Raw genomic sequence first — 22,178 nt, forward strand, 5'->3', positions numbered from 1 at the left:
CGCTTGCTATACCTCATTGCCTAACATTAGATAGTCTCGATCGTGCGTGCGCATGTCGCAACGCCGGCACCCTGAGCACAGCCTTACTCTATTGTTTACTGAGATAGATTGACATTATCACTGCATTCAAATATAATGTCATCTGCACTTCTGCGAAATACTTTACAAATAAAAAATATCGAGTTTTTTTTTGCAAATTAAGTTTGCAGACCAAGTAAAATACTCTTCATAATCAGCCCTAAAAACAAGGCAAAAAAAATAAAAATGTACAAACATATCTGCGTATTCAGGAACCGTTTGTTTATATGTAAAGGTAGATCAAACAAAACATTAAAGTGTTTTGGTGAGAAAAATTGGTTAATTGACAGGTAAACGAAGGGTTCCCCTAAGAACCTGTCAACCCCCCGCCCCTGGGGGAGTAAAAAGGCAGGAAGGGCAGAGCCCTGCGCCCTCCCCTCTCCCTGCGTTCTCCTTTCTCCCTCAGCCACTCCCCTACACAGAGAAATTACGACGGTTATTGGAAGTACTAGTCGCTGCTGGGCGGCGCGAGGCATCCTAGCAACGGCCGCGCTCAGTCTCTGTGACCACGCGCATCCCGAGCGCGCGAAGGGGCACGCGGGAGATTGTCAATCAACAAGTCACCCCACAGTTGAAGGCTCGCGTGGCGGGGGAGAAACACCGTTGCCGAGGGGAAAAGGAGGAGGAGAGAAGCGGTAGTAGGCGGGGCGTTGCGGCGGACCTGCGCGCTGACGTCACTGGCTCCCACTCCCCCGTGCCTACGTGATTAGGGCATTGCGCGGTTGCCGCAATTGTGCTGTGTGTGTTGAGTCAGCGGTGACACCGAAAGCGGAGGGGGGAGGAGGCGGCGACAAGCGACTGACCCTCCCGCCCCTCACCGTACAGCCGCCCCTCCTCGCCGCAGACCCCGCCACCGGAGGCCTCCTTCCCGTGTCTCCCCCCTCCCCTCCCCGGGTCCCTGTGAGGTGAATGGCAGCCGCAGCAGCCGAGGCCAACATGTCGAAGCACGAGCAGATCCTCATCCTCGACCCCCCCAGCGAGCTTAAATTCAAAGGTAACAGGAGCGGGGGCCGGAGGGAGGTGAGGGAGGAGGCCGGGATGTTGGTGGTGATTTATTATTATTGTTGTTGTGATGCTGGAGGAGGCCCTTATAAACTCCTTCAGGGAGGGATAGATGTGGGGGGCTGCAGAGCGGCTACTGCGCGATATCACCGAGCTCTCCCCCCTAATCCAGTGTGATGTGAAGCTGCCTTTCTGCCAAGGGATCGGTTATACCCCTAATGGAATAAAAATGAATGGAGCTAAAATATTTCGTGACAATGAATATGGCTACACAATACGTTGAATAGGGCCTATGCATATCTTCCAAATCTTCTTCATGCTATCGTGTGTGTGTGGGGATTGGGGCACACATAAATGGTATAGACCAGGCTACTGGAGAGGTTGCTGCTATAAACATACCTGTAAGGTACTGTACAAAAATAACAAAAGGGTGCGCACACCTAAAATCTATTTTTGGTGGAAGAGAGGCTTGGAACTGCAGTACCTGAAGATCATTGAGACCCTCATCCAGCAGTGGATCAAGGGCTGCTGCTGATTTTATATATCTCCTAATGTTACTCCTTATCCTCCCCTCTCTTAATTTGTCTAGGGCAGTGGTTTCCAACCTTTGTTTTGCTTAAGGAACCCTATGTGAAATTCTGAGGAACCCCAACGCTCTTGAACAGGCGTCTGACATCACACGCATTGTAAATTCATCTGTATTTGGTACAATCTGAAAGTTACAGGGAACCCTTTAGGAATGCCTGGGGAACCCAAGGGTTCCTATGAACCCAGATTTTTGAAAAACACTGGTCTATGGCCTGAGCACATTAGCCTGTGCCACGTCCTGAAGTTACAGCCCTTTGTACCCCTCTTATCTACCTGGGAAATGGGCTGTGGCAGGAGGGTTTGTTAGTTATTTTGCTATGAGTTAAGTATGGCCAACTGTGGTTCCTATCCCATGTGATATTATGGGGAAAAATTATAGGATATAAGAAAGGAGGCGATTTATTGCAATAGCATCTTGAATGATATGCAAAGAGATTGCTTTATTTACAATGGTGCCCAGCCTAAATGGTAGTGGAGGAATTAATGAGTTGCTGTACTCAACAGTACTAGACACCCACCTGCTTGTCTCCTTAGGCCAGGTCCCCAGTATCCGCTACCGTGTGCACGCCACGCACAGCCCTCTATGGGGCGGGCCCCAGTGGCCTTGTGCGGGCGCGCAAAGCGCTGTGATGCGTACGCTGGCTGGGAAGACAAGGATTTTGTCTTTCTGTGCCGTGTCGCGGTCACTTGGTCGGTGTGCACCAATGTAAGGGCAGATATGCCCAGTCATGGCCCTGCCCCCACGCTCCTCTACAATCCGCCGGTCGCGGCTTTAAACTGCGCCTGAAGCAGTGAAGACTGGGGCCATAGCCTGGTGGAAGATGAGGTATTGAAACAGTCCTGTTGGTCGCTGTGTTATATTATTGGTACGTAAGGTGTAGGTAATGGCATCCCTGAAAGATATTGGCCTATCTTGAATTTGGCGGTTTATTTGAGACGTTTGGGGGCTAGAGTGGAGATAAAGGTAATTGTGTGTGTGCAAAAATAAAATGTCATTTCATCCCCATCTACGAAAGCAGGGATAGCCAACTGCAGTCCTCCAGGGCCACCACCAACCAGCAAGTCAGGTTTAAAGGATATCCCGCTTCAGCACAGATGGTACAGTCAAAATAATTGAGCCACCTATGCTTAAGCATGGTTATCCCTAATACCTGGCTCGTTTGTGACCCTTGAGGACTGGAGTTGGCCGCCCCTGTACTAAGGCGCAGAAGTTGGGTGTCTGCATTAGTAATAATGGATGGTGATGTCGTTAATGCACCTGGAAGGGACAGGTGACTGATCTGTTCTAAGAGTTGAGACTTTTTATAAAAAGTAAATGTGAGCATGGTAGGGAAGGAGATGTCTTTAATAGTAGTGATGACCATGATGTGGATATGCCTGTGGCAGCTGGTTGGGTACATCTCTCCCTGTGGATACGTGTGATACAAAGGAGGGGAGCATCATCTGGAGCCCCCCTAGCAAGCAAGTATAAACCAACCTCACACTGATGATACCCATCAAGGTTGAAACATGTCTGTGAGTGGTTTGACTTGCTTTGCTAGTCCCATGCTGTGCTTAAAAGCTGTGTGAATGGCGATGCATCTGCTTATGGGCTCCATGTGTATGGATATTCCAGGCAAAAGGTGACACGTGTGCTCATTTGCATGTCATTTCCCAGAATCCCTTGCTTCTGTGAGAGCACTGTATGCTAGGTGATAATGGTTTAAAGGCAGGGTTGCAGACCTGCCTAAGGCCGCGTCCACGGATAGTGCTTGCGGGCTGAGGCGCGCTGCCGCTCGGCACTGAGCCCCTACAGCCGCAATGAGAGCGGCATTAGTAGGGGATCGCCTACGCTTCCGCGTGCTTGCGGAAGCTTAGGTCTTAGGAAAATTTTAAATCTTCGCGCTTGCTAGAGCGCAGGGCCGGTCACGTGAGCTCTGTGACGTCACTGGCCCGCCCGCCGATACGCCCCCGGACGGCGCCCTGTCTAAGGCCAGGGAAAGCACCCGCTTTCCCTCAGCCTAAGCGTGCCTCCGCCCGCAATAACCATGGCCGAGGCCTAAGGCTGAGTCCATAGAGGGGGAAGACGCGCTCCTCCGTGCTGAGGCTCGCCTGCTCAGTCAGGAGCGATTCCATGGACTGGCAGACTAGGCGGGGGGAGGAGGGCGAGTGTCGACGTCATGACGCTGCTTCTCGCTGATTGGGTGTTTTCAGCCGACATCGCGCTGAGAAACAGTTTCGGCTGTCGGCTGAAAATCGCTTCGCCTCAGCACGCCTGCGGACGCTCGCGGGAGCCCCCTCTCAAGACATCCTCATTGAGGATGACAGGGCTCATCGCGGAGCTTCCGCACGGCTCAGCGCGGCTTCCCCCTCTATGGACCCAGCCTAAGATATGTGAATGTGCTCACAAGTGATATTCTTTATTGGCTATATGCTAACGGTGGAGGTTTTTTGTTGCCTTTTTCACCCACCATAACTTAAAATGTAAATATATCTATCAGCTGCCTGTTGAACTGCAAATGTGTTGCTCATATCCTCAGAGAACTTGTGACCAGGCCATAATTTAAGTATAAACTAACAATGCTGCATTCACATCAAAGTTGCTATAGAAGTACTCATTTTCAATTATTTTTTTTCAGAGTAGCAATGCATTCGTGTTAAGATTTGACAACTATCACGGGCACTAGCAGGAATTGGGACCTCATATGGAATTACCCCCTAGTGTAGTTATACAGTACTCCTGTGTGTCCTTAATCAGCCGGGTCCGTTTGATACTGACACGTGACCGTTTGACTTTGACAGATGAGCTGTTGAAAATAGTTCTTCATAGTCCCAGTAAGACTGTCACATGTCTCATACTGCCAAGCAGCAGCCCAGCGTTTGGTGTCCGAATAATCGGGCTCTTTAACCTTAATCTGAAACAACGCCTTGTTTTCCTGATTGTAATATCAAATGTGATTATATAGATATTGAATCATTCACACTAAATTTGAAACTATTACGATGTTTTTAATGCACATCTGGAGGAAGTACAATGCTCTAAAAGAAATCCTACTTTATCGAGAGCAGATCAGCTATGTGGCTGATACATTAACTTGCATGTCCTTTGACCTGCTTTCAAGTAGGAGTACTATGAATTTGCTAATGGTGCAGTCACTTAATCATGCCAAAAATATAATTTTCTTCTAACAGATCCACCACCCCCCCCCCCCTCTATTGTTTCTTCTTCATGTTAGTTGTAAATTCCTCAGTGGTTTTCTGAATTTTGTTTTTAACACCACTTTAATCCTTTGACATCACTGCTAATGCTTATTTTAGGAGCACCTTAGTTGCCTTTCACTTTTTTGCTACAAGCCTTCCTAAATGTAAAGCAACATTGTGTGTGTGCATATTGGTGAACGTGTGAAAATATGCAGTGCCATCAGCATATCTCCACCCATTCGTGTCTTTCCCCTGAGGGACTTTGCAAATAGTCATCACTTTTCAGGAGGAGTTTTGGGGTAACTATTGTTTCCTCACTTTTGTACATGGCTACTTGTTCCTAGGTGTACCAAACACCAAGCGCACCGAAGGTGAAGATCAGGTATATTTGGCAGTACAAATAAAGCCAGAGTAGATTTGCATATAAAATGTCTGCAATTCAGTGGGTCGTAGAAAGTTTTGTCCGTGCTGCCTGGTTATTGATCAAAAACTGTGAGACAGTGGATCTTTAAACTGGGTATCCCGCGCGCTTGGATCAGCTGTTTCTAGGCGCTGGTCTGCCACTTCTGGGTTAGCGTATCCCGTATGTTGCAGTCAGACGGGTCTCACTCCCAGTTCATGCGATCTCTTAGGCCTCGTCCAGGGTGGCGCTGGGCGGCTGCGCTCACGCTGGCCGTGATGAAACGCATTGCGGCAATGTGTTTTGCTTGCGTGAGCAAGCGCCTACGCCCGCTCAGCAAGCAAATTTGAATTTGCCTCTCGCATGCGCGTCACGTGAGCGGTTCGCCCAATGAGGGCGAACCAGCTCCGTGACGTCGTGGCTGCGCCCGCAGACGAGCGCGCGCCTAGCCGCCCACGAATCGCCCAGCAGTGCGCCCGTTCCCTGCCTGGCCGCAGTCTAACTCATGGAGCGGCAGCTTCACAGGACAGCAAATATTGCTCTATAACACAACGCGTTTCACACATTCGTGCTTCATTAGGTGCTAGTTTTATCGTTTTTTCTATGTTGCCTGAAGAGAGCAATATTGGATATTTGCACTGCAGAGCAAAATCCCAGGGGGGTTAAATGACTATTTAGGACTTACCCCCTTTGAAATAGATGGTTTATAAACCATAACAATTATTGATGAATTGTCCATCTTAGTTTACACATTTTTATCCCCAGATGCCAATCAGCATAGTCTCTTGAATTTTGCTCATTTCTTGTTGGCACCTTTTTTTTCAGTTCACTTCTTCCAACACAATTTATTTCCTTTATATTCCCTTTCTCCCCTTTCCTACCACCTCCCATTTTTTCTCCCCCTCCCGTCTGCCATTTTACCTCCCTAATTCCTCTTTCATCTCTTTCTGTGTCTTTTGATATCCGGTATAAATGACTGAAATAGTTTTAGTATTAATTATTACCATAAGCGACTAATTTGTCATTGCTGCAGGTAGATCTCTATGGCGTATTTTGGGTTTCTAAGCAACGGGTGCTTAGTACTGAGCAGGCTTTAGCTATTCAACTATTGAGTTAAAGGAAGTCAGATTTTTGAAGATCTTTTAAAGGTGTAGCGCCTTGCTTCTAAAAATACAATTTGCAGATACAGCATTGCTATGTGCATACAGTGTTTTACTGAAATGTTGGTGTCAAGTGTTCTTTGCAATCTTAAAAATGGTTGTTGCGATTTGTTTATGGTTAAGTTGCATAGAAACTTTTGATCACTGCCACTTTGGTATACCTGCTGCATTCTTTGTAAATAAATGTAACTGGGATTAGATTTAAACCTGTCCATTTTTATTAAGACTTCCATGGCTTTTATTATTGTGTTTTTTCAGGCCTAAGTTTGCAATGCTATTTAACACTTTTTGTATCATGAAGCTGTGAAAATCATACACAGGGTGTTTTCAGTTCTTTCACTTTATTGCAACTCTGTTGTGTTTGGAACTGAATCTTTCAATATTCATGTAAGTAACTGAGTAATAAATGTGTTATTTTTCTCAGCTCTTTATCAGGATGTATTAGGGGCAGGACCCTCTAGCGAGTCCAAGCTACTGAAAGTTATTTAAGCAAATTAATAGCTATATAGGTACTTGTCCATTTTTTTCTCCAGTGTGTGGGATGAGAGGAATTCAACACCTGGCTGGCATTTTGCCTGCTTGAAAGAAGTAGTTTCTCCGGAACACTGGATACCACGACTTACCTGCCACACGAATTTCTGTGTGCATAGTTTGTTTAGCTTATGCCTTTGTATGGGCATGTTAGATTAACAGCATGGTGTCCTGCTATTATACTAGTCAACAAATTAGAACATGCATTAGCATAACAAAAGGTATTTATCTCTCCGGTTTGGTTTTCTAACAAACAGCCAAGTAGACTAAAATGTGGACAACTTTATTGTGAACACATTTAGATAAATCATTTAAATAAAGCCCACAAAAGAACTCTTATTAGTAGCTGTCATGGCCTATACAGTACAATAAAATTGTGTATGCAATCATATAATGAAATTGTCTGCCATAAATGTTTCAGCTTTTAAGAAAATACAAATTATGGTTGAGCTGTCTTGAAACCTTTTTAGGTTAAGGGCTGAGACCCGCTGCGCCCGGTGGCGCGAGCGTTCCCCACCAGCAGGGGAATCCTCCCGAGCCGGTCCCAGTCCCCCCTCGCTGATGGCTCACTACGCACTGTGACGCGTCAGCCGCCAGGGGATTCAAGAAAATTGTGATCCCGAACGGTGACGCGTCATGTGATGCGCTGAGGAGCCAATCGGGGGCGGGAGCGGGAGCTGTCATCAGGCAGCTTCCTACTCAAGGTAGTGTGTGTGTATGGTGGCAGAAGGGGGAGGGAGCTGCTTACCTTACAGCAGCCCACAGCAGCTCCCTCCTGCAGCCCGAGGAGGGAGGGGGAGGGAGTAGCGGGTCCCTCCGCTCAAGCCACGCCCTCCCACTCCCGCCCACCTCCTGCTCCCTGCATATCGCGGTCTGTGTCTGTCAGCGCCCCGGCTGTCTGCAGTGCAGGCGCGCTGACTGAGGAGCGGGGCTTTGGCCTAAGGCCACACTGCACGAGCCCGCACGGCCGCCTTGCTTGCCGGCGGCGCGTGCAATTCACTGCACTGCGGTCTGCAGTGAGATTTTTCTGGGTTGGGGGGGGCGTGGCCATGACGAGGGGGCGGGACCATCACACAGACACACAGCGCAGCACTGCAGACAGCCCCACAGCCACTCGCACACCCACAGCCACTCGCACACCTGGGAAATCGGAACGGGAGGGGGGGGGAATCGGATTGACTGCTGGGATCCAATCCGTGATTGGTTCCCTTCCGTGTCACGTGACCCGGCAGTCACCGAAACCACAAGCTCCTTGTAGCTCCGGCTGGCTGACGCATCACAGCATGCAGTCAGCAACGCCGGAAGGAGCCAGCGGGGACATCCAGACCGGTGGTAATGAGCTGGTGGTCCGCGGCCGCGCTCGCCGCTGGCCGCAGCAGGACCAAAGCCTAACGGTAGGATTGCTGCTTTGACACTTAATACAATTTGCATTGTGTCATTTGCTCATGTATAGAGGACATCCAATTTTTGTTAATTCTTAATCTTGATTAATGACTGCTAATATGAATGTAAAATATAAATGACGCAGTCCTACATAGACATCTCTCACAAAAAAGCTGGAACAACGGAACACAGCATGCGCACAAAATCAGGGCGGGGTCTCAACACTGGTAAAAACTGTTTATTGGAGCAATGGTATAGCAAAAGCTAACTCTAACACGTTTCACACATTAACTGCACCTTGACAACAGTAAATGCGCGAAAACGCGTTGGTTACCTGGCTTGCTGTACTGTTGGCCTGATGTCCCACTAAACTGTTTTTACTGGTCTTTAGATCAAGCCCTGATTTTGTTTGAGTGCTGTGCGCCCTTGTTCCTGCTTGTTTGCGGGAGATTTTTACATTTCGATTGACCGGAAGCACGCCGAGATTTGAGTATGTGAGGACTCCCTATTCAAGGAAACTTGGACTTTTGTTCTTTTCCTGTTCCTCATGTGGGAAGTATTATTATGGCGCGGCAATCTTTTTCATTATATGGATCAAACTTCCATCAATTGCATTTAGGAGGGTCCGTTATTGTTTATATAGACCCATGGAGGCCCGGAGGACTTGTTACACCCTCCCCCCCCCCCCTACACTCGCACACTTTATACACTTATGCCTCAAGCCGTGCATAAAGGAAATCTATCTATCTTTACTTCTGCACAGACAAAATTTAGATGGATGGCTATACACACATACTGACTCCTAGACTCTTTATTTAGATATCTTTTATATATGTGTCAATAAGGTTAAACAAACATTGGATGCATTTTCATGAAATTGTACAAATACTTGGCAATTTTGTATATATCTAGAGCACTATTGTGGGATTCAGCTCCCTATTCTCGACTACGTAGAAATATATTTATAATTAAGGGCACTTTGATTTAATAACGTTACTATTTTTATAGTTCTCTTTTTTTTTTTGCAGGCTTTGCATACAACATTTGAACAGCTTGAGGATAAGAGGTTTAAATATTGAGGCGACACCTGTAATTTTCAGGACCTAGAGCATTTTTTTTATTTCTAACCTACTGTACGAGTCTTAAGTGGAAGCACAATAACAAATATCACAGAATACACAGTTTACACATTTTGTAAAAGGTCTAGTTAGAAACTGAACTCAATGAGTAAAATAAAATTCTCTAGGTTACATGGCAGTTTGTGGTTTTTCTAAACACAATAAAATCACCTACTTCATTCAGTTACTTCATTTAAATCAGAGTTTATTACCAGATGGGGATTTATTTGATGAACGTATTCTATTCTTGGTAAGTCGTGATGCGTGTCATTGGGCCAACATGGAAACCGTACATAACTCTTGAGTCTTCAAAGTCTTTATCGGATGATGGAATGAATGAATGAATGAACGAACGAACAAACAAACTGTCACCATCTGCAGTGAGCCCAGGTCCCCGCTGTTGGGGACGGTTCAGGGACAATAGCCGCTGCACAATGGGACCGGGACCGCTGCGAGGGGGGGGGCGCTGCACTTTGCCGACAGTGACTCCTGCTCGCAAGAGAATTGTGATCAGGAGTCGCGACGGAGTGCTAAGCCATGCCCCCCGGCGGCGGTTCAGCCAATGAGGGCGAACCTGCCGGGTGACGCCACGTCCCCTCCCCCGTCAGGCCCCCCCTGTCTTTTTTGGTCTGCAGCTCCCTGCAGACCGGGGAATCGGCTGCACGCGCCGCCAGCCTCACGGGCGCGCGTGCAGCGAAGGCACTGGTACCGAAGCCTAACAGTACATAGTTGGGCATCGAAGGTATAAACAATGCATTGGATTTTTGCTTGTTTATGGAATATTTAAAAAAAAAAAAATACGCTTTGTAGTTGCTCATATTCGTTTAGCCTTCATTGCTTTATACTTCCAAAGGTCATCATTTCTTATCGACACCTGCTGCCCTATGACTACGTTCGATCGCAAGAGATAAACTATTGGTTTTGCAATTGCTGATTAGGGGTTTAGGGGTAGGCAGTCTAAAGTCTCGTATGGTTCATGTGCAGGAAACGCATTTTTGTCTTTACTCTGGGGAAAATGTTGACTAATCTGGAAATCATTGACTAACAGCATCTCAGTACTGTTCTTACCAATGCACCAAATACTCATTTGCTGTCTGTCTCCCAGCATTACACTTACATTATAACCTCCTTGGCTTGTACAAAGCAATATAAAAATCCTAAAGATAATAATTACAAGTTTTCTGGAGCTGGTTGCAGGAATACGTGTGTGTGTCACCAAAAACAGAGCAGATTCAATGAGTGGCAAAAAGGGTAATTTTTAATGACTTAAAAATTCTTAGTAGCATCCAAAGATACTACTAAAATTACTATTATTTATTTTTGCCACTCATTGAATCCTCTGTTTTTTGGTGTGCTTGACTCCATTTTTCCATAATTACTATTTCTTAACGTGTGTGTGTGTTTGTTTGTTTGTGTCATAGCACCCATTGATACCTAGTATTGCTTTAGACCCATGGCAGGGGCATCCTAAGTGGCTGGATCTGATATTTTTTCTGCTATTGTTTATAGTACTTTTTTGTGACGAGGAAATTTTCTTTATGAGCTTAGTGCTATCTTTCCTGTTGGAGTATTTGGATGGCAACTGCACATCTTTGGCTGCTTTAGATCCAGCATTACTGCAAATTGAGACGGTTGCCCTCTGATTAAAAATAGCTCACTGTAAAGTGCTTCCTCGCTGTCTTGGTTTGTTACCAAAATTGGCTGAGACATTTTCCTTTCTATATGCGTGGGATTGCACTCCTTATATGTGATCCAGATCACTTACTTTCGACAGGCCATCAGTTACATGGGTGCCCTGGTTCTGCCTGTGTGTATATATTATACACCTGTGCTCTCTCTCTCGTATAGGGTTTATTTAACATGTTCCTGAATAAGTATTGCAGGGTAATTCATGTTTACATTTGTATTCTGGCTGATGTAAGCAGCCATGTCCGATTGAAAATGTACATCAAATCTGCAATACACTAGAATTTTTTTTTTTTTTCCCTCTTGATTTATTTGACATTTTTAATGAATGTCTCAGCCCTAGTGTGGGCGTCTCCTAATGTTTCATGCTTTCAGATGTGAATCTGAGTAGGGGAAGATGGCTTAATTCCTGCATTTCACAGATCTTAATGAAGAAAAGTAAAACAAGTAATTTTAAAATGATGATATTGGACATATAACCTCTATCAGATGATATTGTTGCTACGTGGAAGGCACAGCATTGTTTATTCATTATGCAGACATTACATTGCACTGACATAGTATTGGGTCGCAGGGCATAGATCTACTGACTTGTATCATGTCCATGAATCCCCTTTCCGTCTACGAAGGCAGTCTGCTTCCTCTACAGTACATGTCTTGTCACACACAGGCAGTCTAAGGTCGCGCTTATAGTGCCGGCGACGCGACGTCGCCCGAAAACAAATGCGCTGCCGCGTGCGCTTATTGTAAGCGTGACGGCAACAATGCGACGGAGCGACGTCGCCGCCACAAACTGGTAGCCGGCAAAATTTGATTTTTCAAGGGCTGTCGCCTCGTGACGGCCCTTGAACCAATCAAATGGCCGGGGACCCGCACCGCCGCCCGGTGAAATATGTCCACTCCCAATTAAGCGATCACTATACCAAGACAAATTTCCCTAGCCAATTCCAATCTGGCTTTCGTCCCAAACACTCCACGGTAACTACCCTGCTAAAAGTTTGCAATGAAATCCAGTGTGGAATGGAACGGGGACAACTCACTGGTGCAGTATTCTTAGATTTTGCAAAGGCTTTTGATACAGTTGATCATGCTATCCTGCTTAACAAACTCCAGAGCTCTGGAATAGGGAAGCATGCTCTAAACTGGTTTCAGTCCTACCTATCAGGTAGATCCCAACATGTGTCCATCTCGGGCTCTAAATCCAACCCCCTGGATATCACCTGGGGTGTCCCGCAAGGCTCTGTTCTGGGCCCCCTACTCTTCTCAGTGTTCATCAATGATCTTCCCACAGCTTGTAAGGAAGCCTCAATACACATGTATGCAGATGACACAATCCTATATGCACACAGCCATAGCCTCTCTGACCTTCAACACATACTTCAGTCTGACTTTTTGAGACTCGAAAACTGGATTTCCCAAAACAAACTGTTTTTAAACACTGACAAGACTGTAACAATGGTATTTGGGACCAAGACTAAATTTTTAAAGCTTTCAGCGACTGAGCTCCTGATTAGAACCAACGCTAACACCACCCTAACACCTGTCACTAGTTTTAAATACCTGGGCTTATGGTTTGACTCCCACTTAACATTCGGAATGCACATTGATACCCTGACAACCAAGACCTATGCCAAACTAGGGGTACTTTACAGGAACAAATCCTCCATAAGTCTGCTGGTCAGAAAGCGTATCGCACAGCAGATTCTAATGCCAATTATTGACTATGGAGACATAGTATATGGCTCGGCACCTCAAACCCACCTTAGCAAACTTGACACCCTCTACAATTCAATTTGTCGTTTTGTTCTCCAATGCAACTACAACACACATCACTGCGAAATGCTCAAAGAACTAGATTGGTCATCACTAGAGTCTAGGCGCAAAGTTCACCTTTCCTGTCTTGCCTTCAAATTCTTTATGGGCAAGCTACCTAGCTATCTGAACAAGCTCCTCACCCCTACCACATGCAGCACTTATCATCTGAGATCAGGCTCCAAAAGACTGTTTATGGTCCCAAGGTTCAACAAAGTATCCGGCCGTTCCTCCTCTTACTGTACACCCCAAAACTGGAACAACCTACCAGAGACTCTCACATCCACCACCAGTTTAAGTTCTTTCAAATCTAAGGCTGTCTCACATTTTAATCTGGTCTGTAACTGTTTCATAAGCCCATAATATATATTTTCTTTAACTGTGCATGCAATGTCTTGTACATAATGTATACCCTGTTCATTTATGTAACTGTATTTGTAACCATGTATTTGTCTTAACTCTGTGCCCAGGACATACTTGAAAACGAGAGGCAACTCTCAATGTATTACTTCCTGGTAAAATATTTTATAAAAATAAATAAATATAACTTTGGCGATGGGTGACGTTGCCATCGACGGCACTATAGGCGCGGCCTTTGTCCAGTTGCCACAATCGGGCAATCTGCCTCTTCTGCATAGTTTTTACCACTTTTTTTTTGTACCCAGGATGTTGGTCTCTTCTCACATTTCTTGAATGAGCAGTTCAACCTAGTGGGAATATTTTTAACTTTTTAAAGCAGCAAAACGTGAAATCTTACGTTTTTTTTCCATAAATAAAGCAGTGTTGTAGTATTACAGAACAGTGACTGAGTACTTAGCACCCTGTGCTTTTCTATAGCGGACTTTAAAGCAGCACACTCCATATGTGCATCAATACTAACTACACACTGACAAGTAATTAGCTAAATTGCAGATCGATCGGTGAAGATTTGGCTCTGGGGGGGGGGGGGGGTCACTAAAGCTGAGGACCTGCTGCGGTCGACCTGCCCATGATTTCCTCCCGGACCTTCCAAAAGCCATAGGCCGTGCCCACCCGACCTGCTTTGGCCACGCCCCCGCCGGAAACAGTTCTGCAGATTGCGGTACAGTGACTTGCACGCGCCACCAGCAGGGCAAGATGGCCGTGCGGGTGCGTGCAGCGGGTACTCAGCCTAAATGTGTTGGTGCAGCAGAAGAGGACCAAAGATGCAAAGTTCTGTGGGGAAGATCATGTGACCAGGCAGTCACTAGATACAATTGGTGCACTGCTAGAAAGAGGGCAAGGCTCAAAAAGGGGTGTGCCAGAGCCTGTTTCATTAGAGGAAGGGGAATGTCACTTTGTAAATGGTTGCGATAGAAACACAATGCTTGTTACATTATACAGTAATACATTAAACATGTCTTTAAAAACTGTTCTATTAAAAAAATGCTAGTACGGAACTGATTTATTAAATAAACACATGTGGGCTATTGATTGAACTGCAGCTTTAATACAGAGATCTTGTGCTGCTGGGGAGATGCTGTTTTGGATAGTTTTTGCCAATATTCCCTGCAGTTTGAGCTGTAAAATCTAACACTAGATAATGGTACTTTTAGTAACATCATGATATATTGTAGCTGCTGAGTTACACTGACTGAAGCAGCCATTATGTTAGTCACACAATCAGGATTTGAACAGATTTTATAACGGGAGCACCAAACGATTGCCAGCATTAAAAATGTACATGGTCACATGCTTTACATATACAAAATAATAAATGAAGGGGGGGAAAAAGTTTGAAAGTAGTATTGTTGGTTTAAGCCAAGAGTCATTTTAGATTCCTTTAGAAAAAATTCAATTGCCAAATAGCACAGTGCCGCAAGACGTACCTTGTATGTAATTACAGCCAGCACTCTAGGGGCCTTATGACGTGCAGGTTACTTCATGCATGAAATTCTCGTTTTCTAGGTGGAGATTGCAAGCGGTGAGCGCTAGGGGATTCTCTTAAGGCAATACATTCCTGCTCTTAATTTCCCACTCTGCACCTGTCCGACTCTTGTGGTCTGCTTAAGAATGTCTTCTGTCTACTGCTTTTTGTATCGAAAGCCCTCTCCCGCCTAAAACCTTTCTCGCTCACTTCCCACAGCCTGGGAATGTCCTTCCCCTCTGTCCGACTGGCACCCTCTCTCTCTCCACCTTTTTTAAGCCCATTTTAAAACGCACACCTAACTTGGCATTTAGGTAGCTCTCTTGTCTAATACTATACATCTCATGCACTTAACCATGACCCCTCACATAAGCACTTTCTGTACCATAACACCCTCGTACCGTACCCAAGTTTTCCCTATTCCCTACTGTACTTTACCATTGGATTCCCAGCTCTTCGAGGCAGTGACTTCTTTTCCTAATGTTTACGTTTGTCTAGCGCTTATTCCTATTATGTCAACTATTATTTTGTCACGTATTTCTGCTGTGAAGTGCTATGTACATAGATGGCACTATACATATAAAGAGACATACATACAGTACATACATTCTTATCCTCCACTTATGTACCCGCCCTAGTCGGCCTGCCTGTGACATGATCACACAATCCCATAGTGCAGAGGTGCAACATTTTCTGCACTCAAAGGTTTACAGTAAATGTCTTATTAATTTTTCACAATCTAGAAATATGAATCCATTCTTGTTAGGAACACATGAACCAAGCCTGTCGGCTACTTATACCTGTCTGCTCTGCTTTGTAAACAAAAGAACAAAGCCAAGCTTACAACGTAATTATTTTACAATGTTAACGACTGTACAATGTCTCTTAGTGATGGCATCATTTGCCAAAGACCATAAAACTATTTGTTTATCATGAAAGTGCAGTTTAAAATACCGATACATGTCATGTTTATTTTTTTTAGAAGTTGTCAATCCGTTAAATGTAACCTACAGTGCTTAACTTGCCACTTTCATTAGTTCCCTTTCGTCCTTGATTGGATTGCCTCGTTAAGCACAAAAGACGCTGTAATTTTTTTTGTGTGACTAACCACATAGCTCTTATCCATCTATAAATCGGTGAGACTCAATACACACATTTACTAAGCAGTGCTTTGACATAAGACACCTCTCATGGCCAATGTCTTCCTGCCCAGGAAAGGAATTTTTTTTGAATAGCGGTGATTAGCAAATGTATTTGCTGCCCATCATTTGTTCACTTCTGTTTCAGCTGTATTTTGAACCCCATCATGGAGCTTTAGCTGCCTTGACTGTTTTACGATCTTTGCATACGGGTAGGATTGGTTATCTGGCTACCTACGTTTGTCTCTCTTCTGGCTCAAAAACCACTGGCTTTTTAAAAATGTCTCTCCGTTGCTAAAGAGCTAATACTTTCTGTAATATAGAGAAGGATATTGTTTTTCGGTGGGTCATTTAAAGACACCCCTTTTTCTTCCCCTCCCTGTTAAATTAGTTAGCGGTCAAAACAATCAATGCTGGATATGAATGTGTTCCTTCATGGCAGTATTTTCTTGTTGTCTTTGCAGTGTTATAAATGGCCTATTAGGCAGAGGCTATATTAGGCCTGCGTGTGCGCGCCTGCTACAGAGGCGATTTGTGGACAAGGGGAGGCGTGGCTCTGACATCACGAAGCTGGTTTGCCCTCATTGGCTGAACCGCTTAAGTGACCCAGCAGTCATGCAACAAAATAAAAAAATTGAGGTACGACCTTTTGTTTGCGTCGCACGCGCCGTCGCCAAGGCCTTACAATTACTGTCTGAAAACTGGACAAGTGTTCGTTTCTCTGTCAAGTGTGTAAGTCAATTACACAAACCTATGCTAGTCTGTAACTGGCAGATTAGAAACAACATTTTTAGGGTGTGTGTTTAAAATCCAGGAACATACTTTTTATTGAAAGCAAAGGTTTTATTACATTACTTAAATATCCATGAATGTAAAGGAAGTCGCCTGTTTATTAATTTGAATGGTACAGTATGTGTGCTGCTCACCAAGATAACGCTGCTCCTATAGAAGTGTTCTTCGCTATTGGATAACTTGCGTCTACTGTGAATCGTTTTGACTGATGTAACCCATTTTATTTTGCTTCAGGCATGACCTCTTTGTAGTTTTATTTTAAAACTATAGTCCATGGTTTTGGGACGTTTCCGCCGCGCCTCCCCAATCTCCTGCAGCCAAGTTCACACATCGCTCTGGCGCAATGCGATGAGTGCGGGCGCGCGCCAGTGCGGTGTATAATCGTGACCTTAAGGACATAATACATTGTAATAACCAACCCTTTTTGAAGTGAAACTTCTTTAGTGGCACCTATTCTCATGGGGCAAAACTGGAGCGAAGGAGACGAAAATGAAACGGAAGTGACGTAACTCCCCCTCCCCCCCACGCCTGCTGTGACATGCGGCGGCGATAGCCGCCAGCGCCGCTCCTAACGGCGGCCGCACAGACGTTATCGTGCGCTCCTGGCTCCTGCTCCGGTAACGCGGGAAGCGGGGGGTTTGAGCGTGCCGCTTCCCACGCAGCACTGCCGGAGGGGGGGGGCTCTTAATCACGGTATCAGCCCCTCACATACGGCGGGCCCGGTGCGGCCGCGTCTCCGTGGGGGAGGAGGGGGGGAGAGACTCAGACAAAACCGCAGCTCCGCCTGGGGTGGGGGGGGGGGAGTCAGGAGAGAGGGGGCAGGACACAGAAAGAGAGAGACACACACACACATATACACACACACATATACACACACACACACTGACTCACTGACACACATACACACACTGACTCACACACATACACACACTGACTCACACACATACACACACTGACTCACACACATACACACACACACACACACTGACTGACACACATACACACACTGACTCACACACACACACACACACACACACACACACACTGACTCACACACATACACACACACTGACTGACACATACACTAACTGACACACATACACACACATACACACACACACACACACTGACACACATACACACACACTGACGCACGCACTGACGCACGCACACTGACACACATACGCACGCACGCACACGGACACACATACGCACGCACACACTGACTGACACACATACACACGCACACTGACTGACACACATACACACGCACCCTGACTGACACACATACACACGCACCCTGACTGACACACATACACACGCACACTGACTGACACACATACACACGCACACTGACTGACACACATACACACGCACACTGACTGACACACATACACACGCACACTGACTGGCACACATACACACGCACACTGACTGGCACGCACGCACACTGACTGACACACATACGCACGCACACTGACTGACACACGCACGCACACTGACTGACACACGCACGCACACTGACTGACACACGCACGCACACTGACCGACACAGAGAGACATTCACACAACACAGAGAGAGAGAGAGAAATACACTGACACACACACAAACACACACACTGACTGACACACTGACTGACACACATGCACACACTGACTGACACACATGCACACACTGACTGACACACATGCACACACTGACTGACACACATGCACACACTGACTGACACACATGCACACAGTGACTGACACACATGCACACAGTGACTGACACACATGCACACAGTGACTGACACACATGCACACAGTGACTGACACACATGCACACAGTGACTGACACACATGCACACAGTGACTGACACACATGCACACAGTGACTGACACACATGCACACAGTGACTGACACACATGCACACAGTGACTGACACACATGCACACAGTGACTGACACACATGCACACAGTGACTGACACACATGCACACAGTGACTGACACACACAGTGACTGACACACATGCACACAGTGACTGACACACATGCACACAGTGACTGACACACATGCACACAGTGACTGACACACATGCACACAGTGACTGACACACATGCACACAGTGACTGACACACATGCACACAGTGACTGACACACATGCACACAGTGACCGACACACACAAACAAACACACATACATACTCTCTGACTGACACACATACATACTCACTGCAGGAGGAGAGACCGGGGGGCGTGGCGGGCAAGTGACGGGGGCGCGGCCATGACGTCACCCGGCTGGTTCGCCCTCATTGGCTGAACCGCCGGGGGGCGTGCCTAATCGCTCGACGCGAGTCCTGCTCTCAATTCTATTGAGAGCAGGAGCAACTCTCGCCCGAGCGCTGCGGCCCCCCCTCGCAGCGGGCCCGGCGCCATTGAGGGGAGGGCTCTCGTCCGTGCAGCGTCCGCCACAGCGGACGCTGTAGTAGGCAGCGGGGTCAAGCCCTAACATTCGAGATCTGGAAGACCAGTGGCATACAAGTACTGCCAGTCGTCCACTGCTCAAAGTGAACACTGCAAAAATCCCATGGCTGATACATTGGCAGTAGTTCTCTTGCCCTTTGTAAGCTTCAAACTGGCAGTCAAAACGGAGATGTTTAGAGGACATGAGTGAGCAAAGACGGTCAGCATCTTTGGTAGTAGCAATATATATATTTTTTTTTCTACTCCTATTTTAGTAGAATAAATTCTCCAACAAAATATAATAAAGTCCTGTAATTTGTGATACAAGCTTGTCAGAGGTACCATTTTACAATCCTTATGTTGGTCTGTTATGTCTTTAATGGCTCCTCCATTTGTGACTTTTGTGTTCATAGTAACTGGAAGGTTGGAGCAAGAGGAGCCCATCTTCCATTCATTGTTTGTTTGCTGCAGATACCATAATTAGCAAACATTTGCAGCTAATGTTATTAAAGCCACAATACCATGTTGCAATGAAGTGACCGCACCCCCCCCCCCACCCCGCCCCCAACTTCTAGAACCGTGAGAAAAAAAAATGTTCTGTTGAATCCCAAGGAACAAATAAATCAGGCGTACAAGGTAAGATCAGAAGCCTGAGGACATCGATAAATGTGCTAGAAGCCTTGCAGCTGCCAGTCAGAGTGTTTATGATTAGACTAAGTGCAGTGAAGGAACTATCCGATCAGAAATTGTGAACACTACAAGTGATATTTAGTGGTTCTTCCATACCTCTGAAAGTGATGGAGGTTCTGGCTGTTAGGAGACTGATTCCCTGCTGTGCTGTCATTGTTGACAAATGGCTGTCAAGAGGCAGTATTTTGCAGACATTGATGCTATCTATTATTTGTTGGCAAATAAATTGAAAGGTTGAGTTCTGGTCATGTTTTGTGGCTTATCTGGTGTGACAACTTTTTTTTGTTGTGATTATTTAGCATGGGCGGCCTCACCTCTTGTACGAATAGGCCCCTTTTAAAAAAAATGTTTTAAATCTCCCTTTTTACTTCACTGTTGAATGTTGCTGCCTAATATGTTAAAATATATATTTTAAATATAATTTTATTTGCACCATGTGCACTCCTCTTTTGGACAGGTGATAATTCCGTCACAATTGATTGACTTTGCATGTTAATGTCCCATAGATGCCATGGTAGGATACAGTACTTGGTTTCTGAATGAGTGGGCTTGCTAGAGAAATAGGTCATGCCCTGATCGTAGAGGGTATTGTATCACTAGTGGTTACTCATATTGTGTTCTCTTGAAATCCAGGAAGCATTGTTTGTCATGTAAGGCTACGGCCATACAGCCTTCGCCCGTGCGAAGGCTGCGACGTCGCCCACGGGAAGCGGCTGTGTTTTCTGTCCATGGTAGATGCTCCGTGGGGGGGGCGTGCCATGGTGCGTGACGGAGCTGGTTTGCCCTCATTGGGCAAACCGCTCACGTGACCTGATTGTCGCGCAGAGAAATCCGTTTCACCTTATTTATTGTGCAACACGCGCCCCCTCCTGCTGCCACCCGCGCGATCAATGCATTCTGCGGCAGTATGGACCTGCCCTAAGGGACAAGCATAAAAAGGAGGGCAGGCAGGCAAAAATGTGTGGTGAATACAAAAAAGACACAGCGCACAACGCTCATAGTGCATTAAAGATATTTTTTACATAAACAATACATAGGTGAGTAATGTGCGTACATCAAATGCAGTAATAACAAGCAGTTTCGGGATATGTTACCCAACGCCTCCGGAGACCGGATTAGGTGTCCTCACAGGGGTGGAAACGCTGGTCCCACTGGTGCAGGGTCCTATTGGGGTGGGTGCACAACCTCTGCTGGTTCTTGCTCCCTCGAGCACGAGTAGAACGGGAACTGCTGATCCTTGCAGTGCTTCAGCAAAGCGAATCTGGGCATCAGCTGGGCGCTGGCACTCTCCTCCGTGTGGAGCACTTCCTGGTTGATGACGTCACCACGGGGATTCGGCGCCGTTCAGACACTAACAACTCGCGCAGTAGGGTGCTAATAGAAGGATAGAGCACTTGTCCAGTGCGCCGAATCCCCGTAAAAAATATCTTTAATGCACTATGAGCGTTGTGCGCTGTGTCTTTTTTGTATTTCTGTTAGCTTTAGGGGGTCCCTGAGCCCCCCCTCCATCGCAGCTGCAGACGCTCCATTTAAGTTAAGTTATTCAATTCACTTTATTGTCACTATCAACCACGTCACGTTTTAGTAGCTGCGCACTTTATTTCTTTTCTCACTTAAAAATGTGTGGTGGCCTGTGCCCCCAATGTAAGGTATACTGCGCAAACCCTTAACACGTCGTTCTACCTTCACCTTATAGAAAACTTGAAAATAAAAAGTTCATTTTTTAAATATTAGAATAGGTGACGAATGTGCTAGGTCCCTGAAAGTGTTGATTTCATTGTGATCAGTGCACAGAAAATTAGATAATTGCAGGTCTGCAGTGAAAATAGCAAGTAGTGTGAAAGCAAAAAAAACTTTCGCATTTGGACTACACAGAACACAGATCTTCCATTGAGTCCAACAGTCTTGTTATCCGGGTGATGGAAGGCTTGCTTGTGTTTTCTTGTGATTATTTGCACGGAGCAATGTTCTATACTATAATGCTATAGCACTTGCCGCAAGTTATTGAAAGGGAGGTGTTTTTATAAGGTCATAGCTTATATGGATCCCTCTGATTGGGCTGATTTTTTTAAATTTTTTTTTTTGTTTTGTTGAATCATTTGCCTTTTTAAATGGATATCTGAATGGATTAAGTTAGGGGTATGCAAACTGGGGGTTACGAGATTCTCTGCGGGGGGCGCGGTTTATAGACCCCGCATGCTTCCCTAAGGCATTTAAATTAAATGCCGGGGGAGAGGCGAAGGCCTCTGTAAACTTCACTTACCTTGGTTCAGATGGCTTCTGGAGAC

At 45.9% G+C, this 22,178-nt stretch overlaps 1 protein-coding gene across 1 annotated transcript in view; it reads left to right on the forward strand.

Annotated features, from left to right (window-relative positions):
• The first annotated feature begins 515 nt into the window (after positions 1–515).
• VAPA (VAMP associated protein A) overlaps positions 516–22,178 on the forward strand; it is a 56,664-nt gene continuing 35,001 nt past the window's right edge. The window contains exon 1 of the mRNA XM_075585375.1: positions 516–1,072. Within this exon, the coding sequence (XP_075441490.1) occupies positions 988–1,072 (85 nt within the window). The 5' untranslated portion in view covers positions 516–987. The remainder of the gene's footprint in view (positions 1,073–22,178) is intronic.

Source organism: Ascaphus truei, chromosome 2 (genome assembly GCF_040206685.1).
Source record: "Ascaphus truei isolate aAscTru1 chromosome 2, aAscTru1.hap1, whole genome shotgun sequence".
NCBI lineage: Eukaryota > Metazoa > Chordata > Amphibia > Anura > Ascaphidae > Ascaphus > Ascaphus truei.